The following is a 21,359-nucleotide window of genomic DNA, read 5'->3' on the forward strand; positions in this document are numbered from 1 at the left end:
AGTTAATCATTGAGTAAATAAATGCTCAGACAGCAAGATCTTGAACAGAAGGCAGTCTTAACAATTGTTAAAAATCTTAGTAGGCATGATAAACTAATTTATTCATGTATAAAATGTTTATTCTCTATTTTTCAAAATGGACAAGCTGGAAATGATGTGCTCACCATATATGACCACCTGTTACCATTGGATCAACACTACATACTTCCAATGACACCTGCTGCATTCCATGAAAATGAAATGTTCATATTGCAGGTTTTCACAAGTATTAATAAACAGGTTACTCTGATTAGCTTTGCATATTCCGTATCTTGTACATGTATGTACATGTTCATAATTGCTACATTGTGATATAAATGAGTGTCTGAAATTGAAGATAATTTGAGAGGAAAGACGCATTGTTCCATGTGATTGTATATGTAGATCGGAATGCATTGGTTTAGTATTGAAACTTTTGTTCTAACTTAAAGAGAAAAATTGAAAAAACATGAAAATGATTTCGTGTTCAGGTCTTCATGTTGTACCTCATGACAATGTGATGATAAAAACTTAAAGTGATGCATACTTACGGTATTCCAATCTCAAAGAGGTTGTTCTGAATGAGTTGCTTTCCCAACATGGTGATACTCAGCTGGATACACAGCTCCATCAGACAGCCTCCATGAGCACACTGTAAAAGAGACAAGAACTATAGTCCACCACAACAAAAACAGCATTTGAACAAGTAGGCAAAGACAACATATCTGGAAGTATTGTTAATCAGTATGAAGAGTGCTCAATAGTGTTTTTCAAATAAAATTCTATCTTCTAGTGTTTACTGCAGAGACTACAGTAGACTAGGTCAAACCCTAGTATGTAGTATGTATGGTCAGTGTAATGACAGTCTGCACCTCTTCATAAAGCTTTTGTTTCTCTTCATGCAGTGTCCCAAGCATGAGGCCGTCACGGCGCATGGCTGTGTACCGACCAATATTTGAGACTACTTAGGCGATTCTTGTTTTGTGTCTTTTTCTCATTTTGTTCAGTACAAAAAAATTCCAGCAGGCATCTATTTGCATTTGATCAAGCACTGTACTCAAATACAGATTTGAGGTATTTGTATTTTAGGTGAGTATCTGGTTGAGTGACTGAGTTTGAGTCACTCAGTCAGGGACAGACTCTCCGTTCATAGAGCTGGGCCCCCATCGCTGCAGTCTGGCCAAAAATACTCCACCACTGGTCAAAAGACACTGCAGAGGAATTTTATTGTTAGATGAGCAATACTACCAACACTGAAAGAATTATCTCGTGTTGGTAGTAGTAGGGGTGTCTCTATAAAACTTGGAGATTTGTTTTATTTCCCACAATTCTCTAGCTGTAATAATTTAATTTTTTTTTCTGTTTTCGATGTGACAGCAAAGTTTAAGAGCACACTAATACCTCCAACTGTCTGTTCTCTGAGCTGAATTTGTCTTGGCTCCTCTGTTATTGCTTGTGTTTGATGTAAATGGTAAATGGTCTGTATTTGTACAGCTCCTTTCTAGTCATTTCGATTACTCAAAGCACTTTTATATCACATCCTCATTCACCCATTCACACATCATTCATACAGGAGGAATCTAAGTTGGAGGAGACTATTGTTTCATACGCATTCACACACGGAAGTTGCTTCAGGAGCAAGTTGGGGCTCAGTGTCTTGTGGAGATGGACGAGTCGGGGAATGAACCCCCGATCTGCCGGTGTGTAACTGCTCAAACTTGTTGACACTCCTTCCTGTGATGCTCGTTCCTGCATCTGTGCCAGGTGATGTGAAAGCATGAGGAGGGCTTAGGTCTTGTTCTGTTGTCACATTTTCAACCAAATTAATTCACAACAAAAAGACTTCAAGAAATCAACCTCGAGCAGCTTGCACTCTGTCTTACATTTCCACTACACTTGTGTCCGTGTGACTGGTGTGACAGACAAGAATATTCATTAATTTTCAGACAATAGTCCTGCATTTTGCGCTATTACAGTATTCTATTCTCATGGGATTCAATTTTTGGTTTCAGATGACTACAAGAAGGCCAACCGGTCACTGTTAATCGACATCGACTGCTGGACTCTTTATTAGATTATTTGTTCGCTTACACTTGTTTATTTCAGTGAACTTTGTAAAGCACTATGAGACACTCTGTTGTGATATTGGGCTATACAAATAAAATTGAATTGAATTGAATTGAATTGAATTGAATTGAATTGAATTGAATTGAATTGAATTTAATTTAATTTAATTTAATTTAATTTAATTTAATTTAATTGTTAAGATTGCACCCAGTGATACCAGTAAAGCAGATCCTTAGTTGGGGTTAGTTGTTCATGGATCTGTAAACACTGAAAAATCCCTGGCTAGATGTTATTTTGGCAGTATTTAAAAGTTTACTAGGGGGATGAAAGTGAGAGCTTTTGTCATGTCTGCAAGGCTGTGGCTATTTTAAAAGCTTTGGGTTTTAGTTTATTACCATCGCAAAAATCTGTTCAACAAGGTAAGAGTGAACAATGGAAATGTCGACAAGGTGGAGCACAAGGGTGTTTGTAAAAGTGTGAACCTCACTTCTTCCATTCTGTAGGACTCAAACACATACAGGTAGCTGCCTGGTCTGCCTACCAGTCTACAGGGGGAAATGAATGGAAGAGTTAAGCGTAGATATACATGTAGATGAACATTTAATTAACATTTTCAGCATTCATTGAAGTTACACGAGAGTGGTTAAAGATATTAGAATGACAGAGAAAATAAATGAGAAATAAAGTGACTGAAAGCTCAAAATTACACTCACACAAACTATAATGAAGTCACTAACCTTCCCCTGAAGAAAGCAATGTAGATGATGGGGGTGAAAGCATTGAAGAACTTGAGAATGAAAGTCTTGAAGATAAGTCGTTCCTCAAAACTCTGGTCTGTTTTAGGAACCTCTAAAAATGAACAGACAATTTTTGTTTGTTTGTTTGTTTTGGCTATCCGCAAGGAAACACATGCAATATACTTCTGCACCCACGTCCTCCACCATCCAGCCACACGCCTGATTCATAGAAAATAATTCATACACCACTGACTCTCTCACAAAGTTTTGTCCCCACCTTCGAATAGTCTAGTAACAGTTCAGCATATATACACAGGTGGACAAAATTATTGGTACCCTTCTGTTAAAGAAAGAAAAACCCACAATGGTCACTGAAATAACTTGAAACTGATAAAAGTAATAATGAATAAAAATTTACTGAAAATCAGACATTGCTTTTGAATTGTGGTTCAACAGAATGCTTTTAAAAAATCATTGTAAAATGGATAACATTCATTACATAACACACCAGTGTGTGAGCACAAACAACACACACAAGTATAAGGGGTCACATCAACATCAACACAATAAAGCCAGTCTGTCAAAGGTAAAATGGTAAATGGTTAATGGTCTGTACTTTCTAATTATTTCAACTACTCAAAGCGCTTTACATCACATCCTCATTCACCCATTCACACATCATTCATACAGGAGGAATCTAAGTTGTCTGTAAAGCCTTGTTAAGCAGAGACTGTGATTTCGTCTGTGAGGCTATCTATAATGTGAGTACAGTGTTGGCGTTGTGCACGTGCGTTGCGGGTTTTGTGAATGAGTTATAATTTGGTCTTGTGGGAGATGTCAACGACAATGGTGAGTAGGTTGTTTCTGTTTCTCTTTCTGGCAATTTAAGTGGATTCTGGTAGTGTGGTGGCAAAAGTGGTTGGAGCAGTGGTCTCTGGGGCACGTCCAAGGCTGCAGGTGCAGTCGCCAATTTTTGGTTGCTTCACCGGGCATGCAGGATTTAGTGCGTAGATACCCAACACAAGTAGCACCTGTAGACTAAGGGGGAGTTTTAGCTAGATTGGTTAGGTAGTTAGAGGGACAAGGCAGCGGTGATGTTGGACTGTGTGGACTGGTGGAGCTCTGGCTGCTAGAGTTGAGACGGTCTTTAAGTTTTTTCTTTCTCAATTATGGCTCACAGTTGTTCACATGAGCAATTAGTAAAGGTCGCAGAACATTTCAAGATGGACGTCGGCGACAAGCATTTAAAAGAGAACGTGCCTCCGTCCGATGGAGTGGTTTCACAGTGGAAAAACTCTGGAACGCTGAGTAACATTGGGTCTTTTTAACCAGATGCTTATCCACTGCCTCGTATAGAAGATTGTGTTGACCAAGTGGGTTCTGCGCATTTTGAGTAAATTTGATTTACTCAAGGGTTATTGGCAAGTTCCACTGTCTCAGCACTTGATCTTTGTTGCAGCTTCTGAGCCGGGCTGTGATAATATTTCTTCCTTAATGAAATTTAGTCAGCCTCGGAGAGACTCGATTTGTAGAAATTTTGTAATTCACTATCAACTACCATATGATCATCCACTATAAATGGTCTGTATTTTGTATAGCGCCTTTCTAGGCGATAAAGGATTTAATTTATTAAATTGTCTGCTTTTATCATTATCCTCATTGCAACTGGGAGTCTTATTTGATCAGGATTTGTCCTTTAACTCCCACATTAAACAGATTTCTAGAACTGCCTTTTTCCATCTACATAATATTGCTAAAATCAGGCCCATCCTGTCTATAGATGATGCAGAAAAATGAGTCCATGCATTTGTCACTTCTAGGTTGGACTATTGTAACTCATTATTATCAGGCTGCCCCAATAAGTCCTTAAAGACTCTCCAGCTGGTCCAGAACGCTGCTGCTCGTGTTCTGACGAGAACTAAGAGAAGAGACCACATTTCTCCTGTACTGGCTTCTCTTCATTGGCTTCCAGTAAAATCTACAATAGAGTTTAAAATCCTTCTCCTCACCTACAAGGTTCTTAATGGTCAGGCACCATAATACCTTAAAGAATTCTTGAATCCTTAATGTTGAATTCCTGAATCGTTGGGTCTCTCTCTAATTAAAGAGTTTGGTCTAGACCTGCTCTTTATGGAAAGAGTCTTGAGATAACGCTGTTGTGAATTGGCACTCTATAAATAAAGATTGATTGATTGATTGAACTTGTGGAATTGATCACATTACCAGGGAACCTGTGCAATAGTATGGCTACTTCTGATGTTCTGTCACAGTCTCTCCATTGGAATTTTCAAAAATGTAACCCTGGCTGTTGTTTACAAAAAAGAAGTATGACTTTACATTTAATATTATTTCTCATTTGTAATAACATTTAATGATAACACTGATAATGACATGAACACTGTCTCTTGTATATGGGTACTGATTCAGGTAATGATAAATGATACAGATGATAAAATAATGTTGAAATTAGCATAAATATAATAGTTTTTTGCATTTGTAAGTGTTTGTTTACAATCAGTCCTGTTTGATTAACATATGATATAGTAAACACGATAATACATTATTTATTAGTTTTGTTGATATTGCATTATCAGAATTAACTGTTCATTGCTTTCGTTTGTGTCTCGCTGATATTCTTTGTACTCTCTAGCCTTCGGGCCATGGTTGATTTGATTGTTAATTGACTTGGTGTTCAGGGAAGTTGTGCAGACAGAGCAACATAGGTGGGGATTTCTTAACTTCCAGTAAAACAGAATTATCATATAGGCTACACATATTGTTTGCCAGCCTACAAGTTACCTGTTAAAACACTCCTGATGTGCCTATTTAATTAGAAACGGGTCTGGATACAAGGAAATTGATGGCATCACTTTGCTCAATGCAGCAAAAAGCTGTTGTGAAATAATGGGCTTCAGAGCATAGTTTTCCTGCAGCTACTTACATGTGTTAATTCCCACACCTGTGCCTCAGGACCGGCTTCTACAGGTTGTATTAACCTCCGTAATGTCTTTCATCCCTTCTATCTGCACTGAATTTTGAGACTTTTAGAGATTAATTATGGCCAGAGTGTTTCTCCATTATCTTTAGTTCAAAGTCATGTGACATGTTAGCTTGCTCATCAAAGTTTTGGCTAAGAGGCAACAAGTCAAACTTTGTTAGTAACTGAGGTCTCATTTCATCAGCTCTAACTTTGGAGAAAAAAACCTAGTCAGGTTTGCTGGTCAACTTTTTCACTTCATCCACCTAAATGTCAAAATTACTTGTTACCATCTTGAGGATTAGTGTTCATGGTGATACAAAACGTGCTTCAAAGTCCTAGCTTGACAGATCCTAAGGCAGAGGCAGACAAATTAAAACATTTAAATACTCGTTTTAAAGCAAATGCACAAGAAGTGTTTTTTAAGGAGGTGGTTTTTCATAATTTACGAGTTTATGAGTATATACTCTTATAAATATTTGTGTGTGTGCTAAATGTTTCTGTTTACTTTGCACAGCTTTGTTTTCCTTTGATTCCTGTATGTCTACTTCTGAACAGCAGCCACAGTTTACATCATAGACTGTATATAAAGATGGATGACATGACAGCTGTCCACAAGTGAAGCCAATTTTAGCAGCAAATGGAACATGGGCCAAACTTAAAAAGATTAAAGTACGTGTACTTTAAACTTTTCTCAACATTAGTGATCAGTTATTTGATGCAATAAAAAGGGGGTGAAACTTAATAATTGACAGCCAACTGTAAACCATGATAGGGTCACCAAATGACGTCACCAACACATAATGGCAGCGGGAGGGCGGGGAAAGGCATTGCGCAACTACAATGCTAAGCACACTGGCAATAAATACATTTCTGAACAAACTAGTATACACCCAAAAGAGACAAAATCCTGACAATTGTCTCATATTTCTAAGATTAGAGTAATGCAGAATTGTCACATGTAAATGTCACCAAAAATATTATTAATCACTAAAGCACACACTTGAATATATTTTCCTGTGCCACAGAAGTCTGTAACTGCTTATGAGAATGGTATGAAACAGATAATACTCTTTGAAAATAAAACTATCACTACACATAGAAACCATGATCAGATGTTCAGCATCTCCAGAACCATTGTCCACTGTGATCACAAACATGTAACCTATTAACAGTTAGTTAACAGCCTAAATCAGCTCTACACCTCGCCTAACTTACCCAGCACAGTGAGCCATCGTGCCACAGCTCCGTACACCTCGTCCAGTATGAGGATGACCACCAGGTTGATGATGGCTGCAGTGGTTTTAACCGTCAGCTGCACATGGTTCCGTGTGGTCGGATTGGAGCTCATATGGAGAGCAGCTTTGGTGGAGATCCGGTAGAGGATCACACCAAACACAATGGCAAATGTAACACCAATCTGACAATGAAAAGGTTTCAGGATAACGAACAGATAATGTGGATTGTGAGTGAAAAGAAACAATAATTATACAACGTTTCGGTAGATCATCACTGTTGCACAGTATATACAGAGAATCAGGTTCTTCTTACCATTAAAAGCATCATGACAAGGTTCGTCATGTAGGCAGGGAGGCGGTCTTGACATGTGAGCTTGTCAATCTAAAAATAAATAAACACATTGCTACAATTGCAACCTGCAAATTTGGTGAAGTGCACAACCGTATATGTTGAGGGAATGCTGGCTTGCTGTTTTCTGTGATATATTGAACAGAGCAAGAAACATGCCAGTTTAGCTGATTTTTCATTGAAAAACTTCAAAGGCGTAGCAAAGCTGTTTTGTGAAGATTCTTTGTAGATTCACTCAGGTTCCATCAAAATGAATCTCTCTAATTATCATAAGGAATTTTTTTTAATTATTCCCTTATATTTCTAAAGCAGTGGGTTGTTTAGGGTGAACATTTATTGGCCTCAACAATTTATTTCCCATCATCCATTGTGACAACCACACATCAGTGGCCTTTTGAAGCAGCTCATACCCAGTTGAGCCAACCTGGACAAACACACGGTGAGTGATGTTTCGTGAAAAACAAAACAGGTGTGTCAAGATAAAATGGAAAAAAAAAGGAAATTAAGAGCTGTGCTTGTGTTCTTCAGTAAGTAGCAAATACTAAAGCACCAAATTTGTAGTGTTACAAAGGGCCCTTACACTCAGTGTGACAGTCAAAATTGTGGGGGGTGGGAGACCTATTAGAATGGTGCACTGATGGCCAATTAACTGAAAACAAAAAGGTACACACTCCCTGGCACAGAATAAAAACCAGCAACTAGAGACGAGTCTCATTCAGCCTTCCCTCAAAGAAAAATAGGAATGAACAGATATAACTTGAAAAATGAAAATATGTAGAGCCTACTATATAATTACCTTGTGCTGCGATTTATGATGTTTACTGAGAGACTTCTGCATGACCCTGAATTCATATTCAGCCCTGGGGTGGTCCTGTCATGGTGACATGAACAGAAATGACAGACAGACATGCACAGTGAAACATAAAGAAGAGCAGGTAAATTAATGGATATGTATGGCCTCAGTAGAAAAGATTGTCCAATCTGAAGGTAAATGGTTTGTATTTGTACAGCTCCTTTCTAGTCATGTCATCTACACAAAGTGCTTTTCCATCACATCCTCATTCACCCATTCACACAACATTCATCCAGGAGGAATCTAAGTTGGAGGAGACTGTTCTTTTACACTCATTCACACACTGAAGCTGCTTCAGGAGCAAGTTGGGGTTCAGTGTCTTACCCAAGGACACTTCAACATGCTGACTGAGAGGAGTCGGGGATCAAACTGCTGACCTTTTGATTGATGGACTCACTCACTCTACCTCTGAGCCACAGCTGCCATCGAGGTGTTTAAATAAAATACGCTGATCACATAATACTAAGGTGATGTGCAAGAAAATCTTACTTTACTTGAAAGTTATTTACACTGTCTCATATACTGCTACTACGATGTCTTTGCTTACAAGGTTTCGGTCAACATGACCTTCATGAAGCACAATGACGAGGAGCCATGATAAAGTATAAACATGTACAATGACAGTTTATGATAATACATTTAGAGGATGGAGTATCGTGAAATATTATGTTTAATTGTAAATAAATGCAGGATTTTTCTCATTTTTATTTCAGTTTTGCAGACCTCCAACACATCCCACAATCAAATAGTACAGATATTTTTCCTGTTATCTCGAGGCATTTAACTCTCTTCTCTGGTGCCCTCCAGCTGTTTATGAGCTCCTTCCCAGGGATCAATGCCCTGACTCACAATTGTGCTACGATGGAATTGGAATTCTCCAGTGGTGATGGAGATGGAGTGGTGATAGATACACCAATGTACTGATGTTTGCATAACTCTTTTTTCCCCTCTATTTAAGACTGGACTTTAAGACTTTAAGTTGGAGAGAATAAGAAAGACACTTGATAATGCATGAGCTGACATTAAGGGAAAACTGGAGAAAACAAAGAATATTCAGACAATTTTAGAGCGCTCCAACTCCAGGGAAGTATTCCTTAGGTTAGTCTCATGTACAAGCATTAAAAACAATAATATATATCAATATAAAATGTTTGAATGCTACCTAAACATTTCAGGACACTGTAAGCTAGTTGTTCCTGTTGTGCTTCAGAGCTGTGGTCTAACATAGTCAGCAGGTCTTACTATTTATCTGGTCTTATCATGGGCGTTGGACAGTTTGCTTTGTTTGTTGAACTGAGCCATGCAAGCAGCACAAACATGAAACACCACTATAGTTTTTGTATAGGATGGTGGGACTTAAAAGGTTAATCTTAACATCGAGGAAGCTTAATGCTGAAATCAAGCACAAGGATGAGAACGTGTGCATACAATTTAACAGGGCCAACGAGAGAAGCATTGTGACATCAGGATAGACTTAAAGCCTTGTCTTTCTGATCCATCTGTCACAGATAAAACCCTGCTGAGACAATTCATCAAAATAAGCAGAGAGGACATAGCCTGAGTCACAACGTATCCACCAAGCTCATCTATACTTATACTAGCTTCTCTTAACTGGCTTCCACTAAAATCCAATTTAAAATCTTTCTTCACATAAACATCCTTATGTTAACCAGCTTATGTTAACCTATCCCCAGTTTTGACCTGCCACGTAAGTTACACACATACGCATCAGCAAAAGGCCTTGGAGCTGTGCTGTGTGAATGGCAGGAGAGAAACTTTAGGGTTATTGTCCGTAGATAAGGGCACTGTCTCCTGTGGAAAGGTGTATGGGGGAAATGTGGGTCTCTATGATTTAACTGAGAACTACAACTGTGCTGCTGATTTGTGTCATATTGCAAGGTGCAGGTCTAGGGGAATTATAGTTTTTTTTAAAAGTTTTGTTTAGAGCTGTCTATAACAGTTGGTCTCGTGTGTAGCCCCTTATGATACTGAATTATAAGCCTTCTAACATGCACCAAAGTCAAGGTTCAATGGTTAGTATTACACAGCAGGAGCCATATAGAATCCTCATACGGATACTGTTACACTCCTGGCCAACACCTCTCTAACAATGTATTTGGTTTAGCTCTATGAAAAAGTTGGAATTTTTTAATTTCATGGACACAAGGCATCCCAGTTCTAGGTTCAAAGAGCACTTTACAGACCTGCTTTATAAAATGAAATAAATAAAGAGGGCCAATATTAAAATGAAATTGAAAATTGAAAATGTATTTGCAGAATGAAATAGTAGACTTATAGTTGTGTTAAATGTGTTGTGTAAAATGAAGAAACATGAAATTAAATATTTACCATGCAAAGGAAATATGGATAATACTATGGATATACAAATGAGGTGCAGGCCTATGAAATATACTGACAGGAAAAGGTGATACAGACAAATAAAACAAAACCCATAAAAATACATTAGTTTGAAATCCGTGCTCAGGGACACAGAAAAAAAAGAGAAATTAATGTCCACAGACACAACTATTTCACGAAATTCTGTGAGACTGGGTTGGTAATGAACACCACTAAACTCAATGCTACACAGGAGGCAGGTGAGTTGGGAAGCTGATGGGTACTTTTATTAAGAGGTCAGCTCGCTTGGAACCTAGACAGAGGTGACGCAAAAAAGTGCCAGTGCCAGATACTAACCAGAACTTTTGCCAATGGAAAACCAAAAAAGAGCCAGTACCAGAGAAAAACAAACCCTACCCTTAACAGGTGGCAGTTGTTTTGTCTGACAGCTTCTGGGATGCAGGTAGACAAACCATTTAATGAGCACAGGAGTCCAGCCATACTCACCACCTGAACTACTGGAAGTGATTTGTAAAGAAAAGCAGTGGTAGAGGTAGATTTGCAAAGACAAACTGTGTAAGAAAGCAGAGTGAACAATAACAGCTCAAGTAAAAAGTAATGAGTGAAAAAGTTTGAGGTGAAAGGTCAGGTAATCACAGCGCTGAAAGAAGTGGACACTTACAGCTTGATTAAAAATGTGAAGAGGTTAAGGTGAGCGGAAAGAAAGGAAATATTATCACTGATTAATTGTAAAGGCTGATAGCAGAATAGTAGATACAGTTTACAGAGCCCGGGAGTGGGATCTTTCTGTAATTTACTATGTAATGAAACACCTCATATTTTCATCCTGGAAATGTTATCAATTGTAAAATAATCTAAATGTCAGGTATATTTTAAAGTTGTGGGTTAAAATTAACATATGAATAAGTAAAACTATGATTTTTTTCCTTGTTCAGTGTGTTGATTCTACCAGTTGATTGGTGGTCTTTGAGGCTGTAGTTTGTGTGTTATAATATATATATATATATATTATATAACTAATATATTCTTAGTGTCCAATTTGCCTTAGTCTGTCTATCTCCTGTAGTAGTATATGGTTTTCTTGCATCCATCCCAGGTTCCATTCAGTTTTACTGTCGGAAAAAGAAGCCGCAAAGCTAAAGCCAGCAAAGTGATGTTAAGATGAAAAAAAATGAACAACAGCAAACAGAATGACAAAAACAACTTGCATATTGTTGTTCTGTAGTGGATTTTAGTTTTCCACATTAGAACTCTCCCCTATACGATTATATAATGCCCCATCAAGTAGCCAGATATACAAACAATGCATAAGCACAAAGGCCACACAGGATTCTGACTCAGTTCTTTGGGAGTGGTTTAGGCTGGACTGTATTTCGTTTGTGATCACTTGTACTCATTGCAGTTTGTCTAGATTTGGCAGGGCCATTTTTTAGTAAATAATTTCGAATTGCAAGTTGAAGTTGACTTTGTAAAAATATTGTGAAAATAACGAATAAGTCCAGAGGTCGACAGCAGCGGCAGTAGAAAGGCTGAAGAGACTAAAGAGAAGAGTTTATTGAGTAATAAGAATTTATCCAAACCTTGAGAGCTTCCTGTGAAAAATAAAAGTGGGGGAGGAGAGAAGGGGGACATGAAGATGGGGGAGTGAATATAAATAAAATAAATAGGATCACAAATTTAAATACATTAAAGAGAACATTTTGTTTTGGAGCACAACAGGTTGGAAACAAGGTTAAAGTTTGACCCACTGTACTTAGTTCCAATTCTTGAATCTACTGTATAATAATGTGGCCTCACATTTGAAATTACTTATTAAATAAAATTAATTATTTATAATATTATTTATTTATGATTATATAATTATTATTATAATCATTAATTAAAGGTCTTGGCAGTGAGTGTTAGTCTTTGAAAGATTTTAATTGTAGGCAACACTCAACAATATAAAAAGGTTAAAAAACACTTTTGAGATTTAGCATTTTTTCTCAAGACCGTTTCTTGGTAAGAACAATATGTGAAAGTGGTTGGGACCACTCATAACATGCAGAAACTGTACAGTGGGCCCTACAGACTAAATGCATACAGAATGCACTCTAAATTCTACAACCTGTAAAACTCATGTACAAGTGAAAACACAAATTTTAGGAGAATGCAAATACTAAAATGAAACCAAGTAGTGAGAAAAATATACAAAACTGAAAAAAATTGAGCTGCTAAACAGCTAAATCATACACATATTACAGTATAAACTGTAAGAAAGAGAGAAATATGCTTTAAATCTAAAAATGCTACAAATGCACAAACACTTTCAAAACTGAAGAGCAAGAAACAGCTTGAAAACAAACTTACAAACACCTTGTTATGACCAGAAGCACCCACAAGAAGACAGACTCAAATGCCCGAAGTGAGGCAAACAGATGGTAAGAAGGTGCAGTTTATTGTTGAACAAATCAACAAAGAGAAGGAACCAAAAACTACTAAATGACAAATACTAACCTGACTAGAACCTGACTCCAACTCTCAAGATACTGACACTGACTAGGATGCTGGAACACTTGACACAAGACAATTTGGCACAGAACAGGGGAAAAATAGATATCTCTCTCTCTCTCTTTCTCTCATATATATATATGTGTGTGTGTGTGTGTGTGTGTGTGTGTGTGTACAGATACATATCTGTACACACACACACACACGGGAAGGAAGAACAGGTGGCCGACAATCAGTGATTGGGAGTGTGAAAACACACAAGGGCAGGAAGTCAAGGGGCCTGTAACGAGAGGGAAAGTTGAACATGAACTAACAACCTTGACAAGACCTAACAGTACCCCTTCTACGGATGGCCCAGGTTCCTCTGGTTTCCATCTGTAGTCCCCAATGAGTTGCTGGTCCACAATAAAGCTGGCTGGAATTTTTGAACGTTCCTCTGGCCCGTATCCTTTCCAGTCCACTAGGAACTGACGGCCTCTGCCTCTTTTCCGACCTGCCACCAACCTTGACCTCAGACTAATCCTGTCGACAATCCGGGGAGTCAGCAATTATTCTGTTATCTGAGAAAGGGCTTGAGCTGCTTCTCTTCCTAGGGCAGTACTATCAGAGACTTCTGTGAATGTCTCTGTTGTTGGGCCTTGCCGCATGGCCAGACAAGAGCGGCCTACATGTACCTGGAAAAGCCTAACAAAGGAACAAAGGGCCATAAAATAAACGGGCGCCAAAACTTGTCGGCGTTGCCTCCAATAAACTCAGGTAGGGGGCGTGGCCTGGATCCAACACCAGGAGTTCTCATTGGGGGAAAACTCCCCAAATCCACAAGGAACTCCCAGTACGGCCATGACATCACTAAACGTTTATAAGCAGTGAACACCTAAGACACACCGCCTTTCCACTGTAACGTAAAGTTACTACAGGGGGTGTTTTCTGTTTGGACGTCTTTCCCCTTTAAACCTAGGTAACAGCCTTTCCCACACTCGCTGGACGAGCAACCGGCTGTTTTCGCCCCATTTTGTTTTTTGGTTTCAGTTTAGTTTTTGTGTCCTTCACCGGACTCGTTAGGATCCTGAGGAGAAACGCCGAGCAACCCGCGGCTTTTCCCTCAATTCGTACCTGCAGAAGGGAGAGACAGCACGCTGTCCTCTCCAGGGAAAGATCACGAACGTTCTTCTCCCTCTAAGTCGACTCCCGCTGCTCCACGCTGCCACACGCGGACCAGCGTGCCGTTCCCCGCTAACACAGCGACTCAACGGACCCTTTCCTCGCCGCCACCCGAGCCGGACCGAAACCCGCCAGGCGTGCAGGATTTGCACACACTAATCGCTCGCGAAGCGATTTCAAGTAAGAGGCATTGTGTCTGGGCAGAGACAGATAGGATTTAAGTGTGCTACCTTTGCTTAGAAGCTAAAGTGCCGGACCGCCGTGTCCCGTGTTACAACTGTGTGTTTGCTGCTGTTGTTTTGTCTCCTGCGTTGTTTTGTGCGTAAGCCCACGCAGGGACTTTGTTGTGTTTATAACCAACACGTGGAGAGTCAGTAAACGTGAGTCTATCAGTTAAAGGACCAGCGCCACCATCGGTAAACAGAGTTTGCTGATCGAGCCGCTGAGTGATAGACATACGGTTATTGTGCGCTCCTGTGACGGTTAAAAACCAGATTTTCAGTGTTTTGTGTTGAATGCTTTCCTTTCCTCTTTCTTCCTACTAACCCACATTCCATCCACATACATACACGCGTTCATACCGTTCCTTACAGGCACGATCGGCGCCATTACAGTCTAACTCTAGAGTTCAGACTTGTAATTACAGCCACCATTACACCTTTAGCAGTCAGCCCCTAGTGTTTAAGCTCCTAACTACCGCCGTTACAACACCCGGCAGCATCCTGCCCCTAGTGTTAAGGCCGGTAATTACAGTAGCTATTACACACTTAGTAGTGCCCTGCCTCTAGTGCTCAGGGAAGGGAGTTCAGTCTCCACTGTACTCTCGTTCCCTCTAGTCACATCTCGCGAGCTCGTCCGCCATATGGGGGTGACGTATTCACGCACGTGATTGCGTCACCACTCTGCGGCCTCCTCCTTGCCCCCCCCCCTTTTCCCTTCACACTCACACACACACACACACACACTCTCCCTCACGCACAGATACACATACACACATGCTGGATGCTTGTATATATATCTTGTTTTGAGTGTTAACAATTTGTACCAATAGCTGCTTTTAGATAGTTGAATAGCAGATGTTTATTTGAACTAGTATTATTGATCACAAATCATTGTGCTTTGTTGAATAAACTCTGTTATGCATTTAAAGAATAGTTGTTTGTGATTACTGTGCATATATATGTTGTGGTAACAGCTGGTTGAGATAGTCAGTGCTCGGATTCATGCCTTTTCACTCACTTTATAAATGTAAGATAGTAATTTAAATATCAACATTTTGAAGTGAATATCCATTTTGAGACTGTATTCCAGTTTGTTATTGGTCCCTGATACCAGGGTGGTGCCCCGATATTATTAATTAATTATTAATTAATAACTAATTTTTACTGATATTGATAAGTACACTGATAAGTGCTAAATCTTATTGATAATACTGCCAATAACTAAACTCGCTCCATCCAATGCACAACACTGTGAACATCTTCAGAGATTTACATACCGACAACTGCCTTGCCCATCCCACAGGAGCCCATGCCCTGCTCTGCCCTCCAGATGAGAGAGGATGAACGCTACCTTAGCACAATTGTCAGGAAAAGTGGCTGGATGATGGGTGACGTGAAGATCACACTTCACAAGAAATGGGCAGCAGTTACCCAAATCTCTGAAGAACTTGATAAGAGAAGACAACTGGATCAGGAGAACTGGAGTGGCCGCTACTGGACTCTCTACAACTGGAGGGGGTGATGCCATGGCTGCAACCATGGATTTGGCTTCAGCATTGGTCATCATGCGGTTTATCACAGTGTGATTGATCAGTAGTGAGTGAAGCCTTAAGCTCTCCCTGAGTGTGTCATCTGTTGCACACCCTTATTAAATGAGGACTGCTGCTCCTCCAACCGATTCAGGCGTGTGTTCTGAGAGCGGACAGCTGGCCTCAGGACCTCAGAGTCAACTGAGTCCATTGTGGCCAGATCGTAATGTTACGACCAGAAGCACACACAAGAAGACGGATTTAAATGCTCAACGCAAGGAAAACAGATGGTAAGAAGGTGCAGTATATTGTTGAACAGATCAACAAAGACAAAGCACCAAAAACAGACACAATCCAAAATATTAAAAACATGATTTTTCAGGAGTGAAGGAGATATAAATTACAAGAGATAGTCATATCATTAACTGGTCGAATTGTTGACTTATAAAAGTTATATTTTTATCTGGCAGTAGACCCTCCAGTCCATTGGACCGATGTGAAGTGATAAAATAAAGAGAACAAGAATAAAATTTCGATTAAATGTTGAGTAATTTAGTGATTATAGTTTAATATATATATATATATATATATATATATATATATATATATATATATATATATAGATATAGATAGATATGAAATATAACAATATAGCTTCTGTGCTCCCAGGTCACACAAAAGTCTTACTGATAGACAAAAAACATACTGTAGGCACAAAAAGATAATCCCATGAAATACATCCATCCATCCATCCATTATCTATACCGCTTATCCGTCAGGGGGGGAGCTGGAGCCAATACCAGCTGACTTCAGGCGAGAGGCGGGGTCACCCTAGATCGGCCGCCCCATTGAAATACATTAGTTTGAAAATCGTGCTGAGGGATATGAAAAAAATGGGAAATTCGTGTCCACTGGCACTTATTAATTAGACTATTTCTGAGACTGGGTTGCATTATTAACATGAACATCAGTTTAATGCAAGATGAGCCATAGCACACTTATCTGATTGGTTTGTGAATGTCATATGTCACTAAGTCAGAAAAATCCTGCTGTAACCGGAGTGGCCGGGGTGTGGTCTTATGGTCCAGTGGTTACGGGCTCGTGCTTCCTCAAGTATACAGTAAATTAGAGAGCATTATGGGAGAAGTTGCCAGATTCTCAAAAATTCTATTGGTTAATATTTTTTGCTGATTCATTACCTAATGGAAAGAAGATAGATACATGCCCCAGATGAACAATGATTCCAGGTTACACAATCATCTATTACTAATGGGGATGTATTTATTAATTAACATGAAAAATCCTCTGATTGGCTAATACATTATGTATCATGGTGCTTTGTAGGAGAACAATTCAGAGCTTCTCAAAAAACACAAACTCCTACATTTTGAATATTATAAATAAACCATCTTTAAATCAGTGCCAAATGGAATGACAGGTAGCAAAATATATGCTTAGTACAGCTGATGGGGATCATCATGACACCACTCACCTCCTCATCTTCAAACCCAGTCAGATCCCATTCATGGTTCAGTCTCATCTGCCTCCTCTTCCAGTGCTCCATGAACATGGCAGCTTTGTTCCAAACAAAATACAATTAGACAAATGCACGAACAAATACACAAGCCAATGAAATTATAGATCTTCAATCATAAATTGTTGACAATTTTAGCGGATGGTGGATAACATTTGCCTCAAAGAGGAGCATGCATTTGTTAATGTAGTCCAGAGAATTTAAGAAGTCAGAAAATGAGAGACAAGTGATTCACAGGGGAGGGAATTTTGACACGGCCCAGTGACTCATTTTTTTAGAGGAGCTGATGTTGACATTGACATAACAAAGAAGCTGCTTCACCTCTATCGTCTCAAAGGCCTGACAAAAGTGGATTCATTTGATTCAACAGCTGTTGCTGTTGACATGAGACTGCCATGGAGTGAACTAGAGGTTTAGAGAGTTACTAATGGCACACCTGCCATGGCTGGGGTAAGGCTGGGGTAAGGAGTGCTTTTTCACAATAAAATGTAATAAACTTAGCAAACAGGGAGGCAACACTGATACACCCCACTGTATTATTCGCTTCAGAATAACATGGGGCCGAAGCAAAACCGAAGGGTCTATTAGGTGGGCACCTGGACATACAACGTTTTAAATCGAAAAGTGATCATCATTCAGTAGCTTCAAGTCTAGCTTCACAAAACTTGCCATCAGCAGCATATAATGTACCTAGTTATGACATCTACAGACGAGGCAGTGAAATCAATCGAAGAGCAGGTCATGGTTTATGTGAAAAATAGCATCTAATGTAAGGAAACCTGCTGGTCAAATTGTAATGCGTTAGAATGTATCGGTTTGTATATTATTTTATCGCACCAAGCCTTTTACCTCTTTCAATACCTTGTTGATTCTTTGACTGCTATTGTACAGAGCTTCTGTGCTGATCATATCAATGCGTGCCCAACAAATTCAATGGAGCCAGCCTTCAGCATTAGCAATGTCCGTGAATCAGACGCTATGAGAATTATCAAATCTCTCAAACCATCAACAGCGGAGGATGTTTTAAGGATGGACAGAAGAATACTTAAAGATCTTAGTTTACCTTAAGCTATTCCCATCACTAAGATCACTAACCTCTCCATATCCCAAGTTTCCAGATGCCTGTAAGTCTGCTGTTGTTACTCCACTCTACCTGTAATTACAGGACCATTAGCATCCTACCGATAATGTCAAAGGTTGCAGAGAAATGGGTAGCTGTGCAAATCATACACCATCTTAATAACAGCTCCCTTTCCCCACAACCACTGCAATTTGGCTCAGTGCTGTCAGTCAGTATCAAGACTTGTAATAAAATGCAAACATTTACTTAAATGATTTTCAGAAGGAAATCATATTCCTGAATATTTTGTAGCAGAGTGACCCACCTTAACTTAGCTATCTGGCATCCAGCCCTCAAGTGAACGCTGTGCTGTGTGTATTTGTGTGCATTAATGATGCACAAGGTTTTCAGTCTCCCCCAAAGAATCGCCAACATGGTGGGGAAGTTTGTGTGCCCCTGTGAACCCGGGAGCTGTGTTGTCTGGGGCTATAGCCACTGGTAGGGTCTCCCAAAGCTAAGTAGTTCAAGGGGAGAGGCCAGACTAAGAGCGATCCAAAAACCCCTGTATGAAGTGGAGCCAGAAATTCAGTGTTCCCTCGCCTGGGTTGTGGAAAACAGGGCCCCCTCCTGGAGCCAATCCTGGGAGGGGACCTCACCAGCGAGTGTATGGTGGCAGGGTCTAGATCCACGGGCTAAGGAATAACATGGAGCCACTGCCCTGTGGGCTCACCACCTGCAACAGCCGTCACAGGTAGGTAACAGGCCGAGGCGGGGTCCTGGGAGTGCGGACCCCTGGGAGTGCGGACCCCTGGGAGTGCAGACCCCTGGCATTGCAGACTGGTTCTGGTTCTCTGACTATGTGTTAATCAACCATCCAAAGAGGACCCGACATCCAAATCAACAAATGCATTACACTGACACAATTGTCAGGAATGAGGAGCTCTCTAGGGGGGGGGGTGTTTGAGAGAAAGACGGAGAAGAGAAGGGGGGATTTTGTGCACAATGTTTCTGTAGGTTACTAATAACCTAGGCTACTCAGAAAGCTGTTATGAACCCAAGATATTTTAACAAGCCCGTCAACCTGTGTGTGCTGCCTGGGTGCCAGGTACCTGTCTGTCCATGTAGCAGTGAAATCACGGTACGGAATTTAATTGATTTGGTCATTCTCTCGTGGATGTGATGAGTGGATAAACAAAGTACTGATTTTCTACATGGTAAAAGTGGGGGGTCTAAACTAATAATTTTAAAAAATGAATTGGACTTGTTCGGCCTTAATATAATAGCTGCAACACCCACACATGCATCTATCTGTGTTATTGTTTTTTAATGGCTTGTGGTGCATTTGAGACAATTTTGGCATTTAGAATATGGGGGCAGGCTATAAATATCATTTCCTAGGTATTCCCCACAATTCTCCTTTCTATATGCTTGTACTCTATGCTTATGCTATATACTTATACCCACATATGTCACTTACCAAAATACAAGTAGCTGCCAAACTCACAAATACCAAAGTCGATGTCAAGTGGAAGAGGTTGACATTAAGTGGGCCATAATTGTATGAATGTATTTTTGAGTGAGCTGATGAGTATTCACTCACCCCACAAAGCCATGAATATAGAAAAGAAAACGGTGGCAGGGTTGTCGAACAGGTGACTGGCTCGGGCAGTGCCACAGGCAGTGCTAAGTTTCCAGTAGCTGCACACTCTGTCACACAGGGGACACATGGTGATGTTGTTCTTTGGGTGGCAGATCTCCATGCTGGAAAAGACACACACACACACACACACACACACACACTCAGCTGTGATGCACAACATGATGTGGCCTCATCAGAAACAGGGACCACTAAATAATTTTTTCTTCCTTAAGTATTGATGGAGCCATCTTACAGCTGTCTACTTCTCAGCCAATAAAAATGTAAGTGTAGAAAAGTAAAGATACATTTAGAGTTTTAGAGTCATCCAGCTGCAGGGACTTAATGTCTACTGACCATATCCTGACATACTTTTTTCCTCTTTCCATTCATCACATTCTCTGTCTATGGCAAATGACATACAAAGACGAGAAAGACGAGAATGTCATTAGTGATGACTTCATCTTTACATGAACTACCCATGTCTGCTTTTTCTTTTCTTCTCCACTGACTCAAACAGTGTTAGCTGACCTGAATCCCTGGCGTCTTTCACTCCTTTGATGCTGCCTGACAAATATCCAGGAGAGAGAAAACACTGTCAAGTCGGACGCCGTGATATCTTAGCTGCAACAACACAACAACTGAGACCTAAATGTAACCTTCGGGGAGATGGAGGCAAAGGTGGGCGAACTGGTTAGAGGTATTGCCCTTTTTGTTGATCAGCATTTCCTGCAGACTGGTTAGTCTTTTTAACGAAATCCAAAAGACTCCCACACTGGCAAGCTAATGATTGTGGGGCTAGAGTACGCCATCTCCTATGACATGATTTTCCATGAAAGCAATATTAGTGACAAGACACTGTGGTATTAGCTAACTAGCTAGTTTCTGCATCAGGGTGTCACGTCAGGTAAGTGGGTGTTGAGGCGGGAGGCACTGGGGAAGAAGCACGGGATTATTTGTACAATGTTTTCCTTCCCGAAGAAGGAGGGTCATAAAGGGCAGGTGATGCCTCGGACTGATCCACCGGACTGATCCATTGGCCTCATCGACTGCTGGACTCTTTATTAGATTGTTTGTTCGCTTACACTTGTTTATTTCAGTGAACTTTGTAAAGCACTATGAGACACTCTG

General features: G+C 40.0%; 1 protein-coding gene across 2 annotated transcripts in view; it reads right to left on the reverse strand.

Moving 5' to 3' along the window:
* The window catches only part of LOC139201484 (anoctamin-1-like), a 62,392-nt gene that overhangs the window by 18,972 nt on the left and 22,061 nt on the right, over positions 1-21,359 (reverse strand). For both annotated transcript variants that reach the window (XR_011584314.1, XM_070830812.1), the window contains exons 11-19: positions 20,193-20,353; positions 17,491-17,573; positions 12,178-12,189; positions 8,183-8,257; positions 7,351-7,419; positions 7,018-7,219; positions 2,823-2,934; positions 2,573-2,630; positions 570-670 (exon numbers count right to left, since the gene is read on the reverse strand). Coding sequence is in view for 1 of the 2 variants with exons in the window: in XM_070830812.1 (XP_070686913.1) it covers positions 570-670; positions 2,573-2,630; positions 2,823-2,934; positions 7,018-7,219; positions 7,351-7,419; positions 8,183-8,257; positions 12,178-12,189; positions 17,491-17,573; positions 20,193-20,353 (873 nt within the window). In the remaining variant the exon portion in view is untranslated. The remainder of the gene's footprint in view (positions 1-569; positions 671-2,572; positions 2,631-2,822; positions 2,935-7,017; positions 7,220-7,350; positions 7,420-8,182; positions 8,258-12,177; positions 12,190-17,490; positions 17,574-20,192; positions 20,354-21,359) is intronic.

This window comes from Pempheris klunzingeri, chromosome 5 (assembly GCF_042242105.1).
Source record: "Pempheris klunzingeri isolate RE-2024b chromosome 5, fPemKlu1.hap1, whole genome shotgun sequence".
In the NCBI taxonomy this organism is placed as follows: domain Eukaryota; kingdom Metazoa; phylum Chordata; class Actinopteri; order Acropomatiformes; family Pempheridae; genus Pempheris; species Pempheris klunzingeri.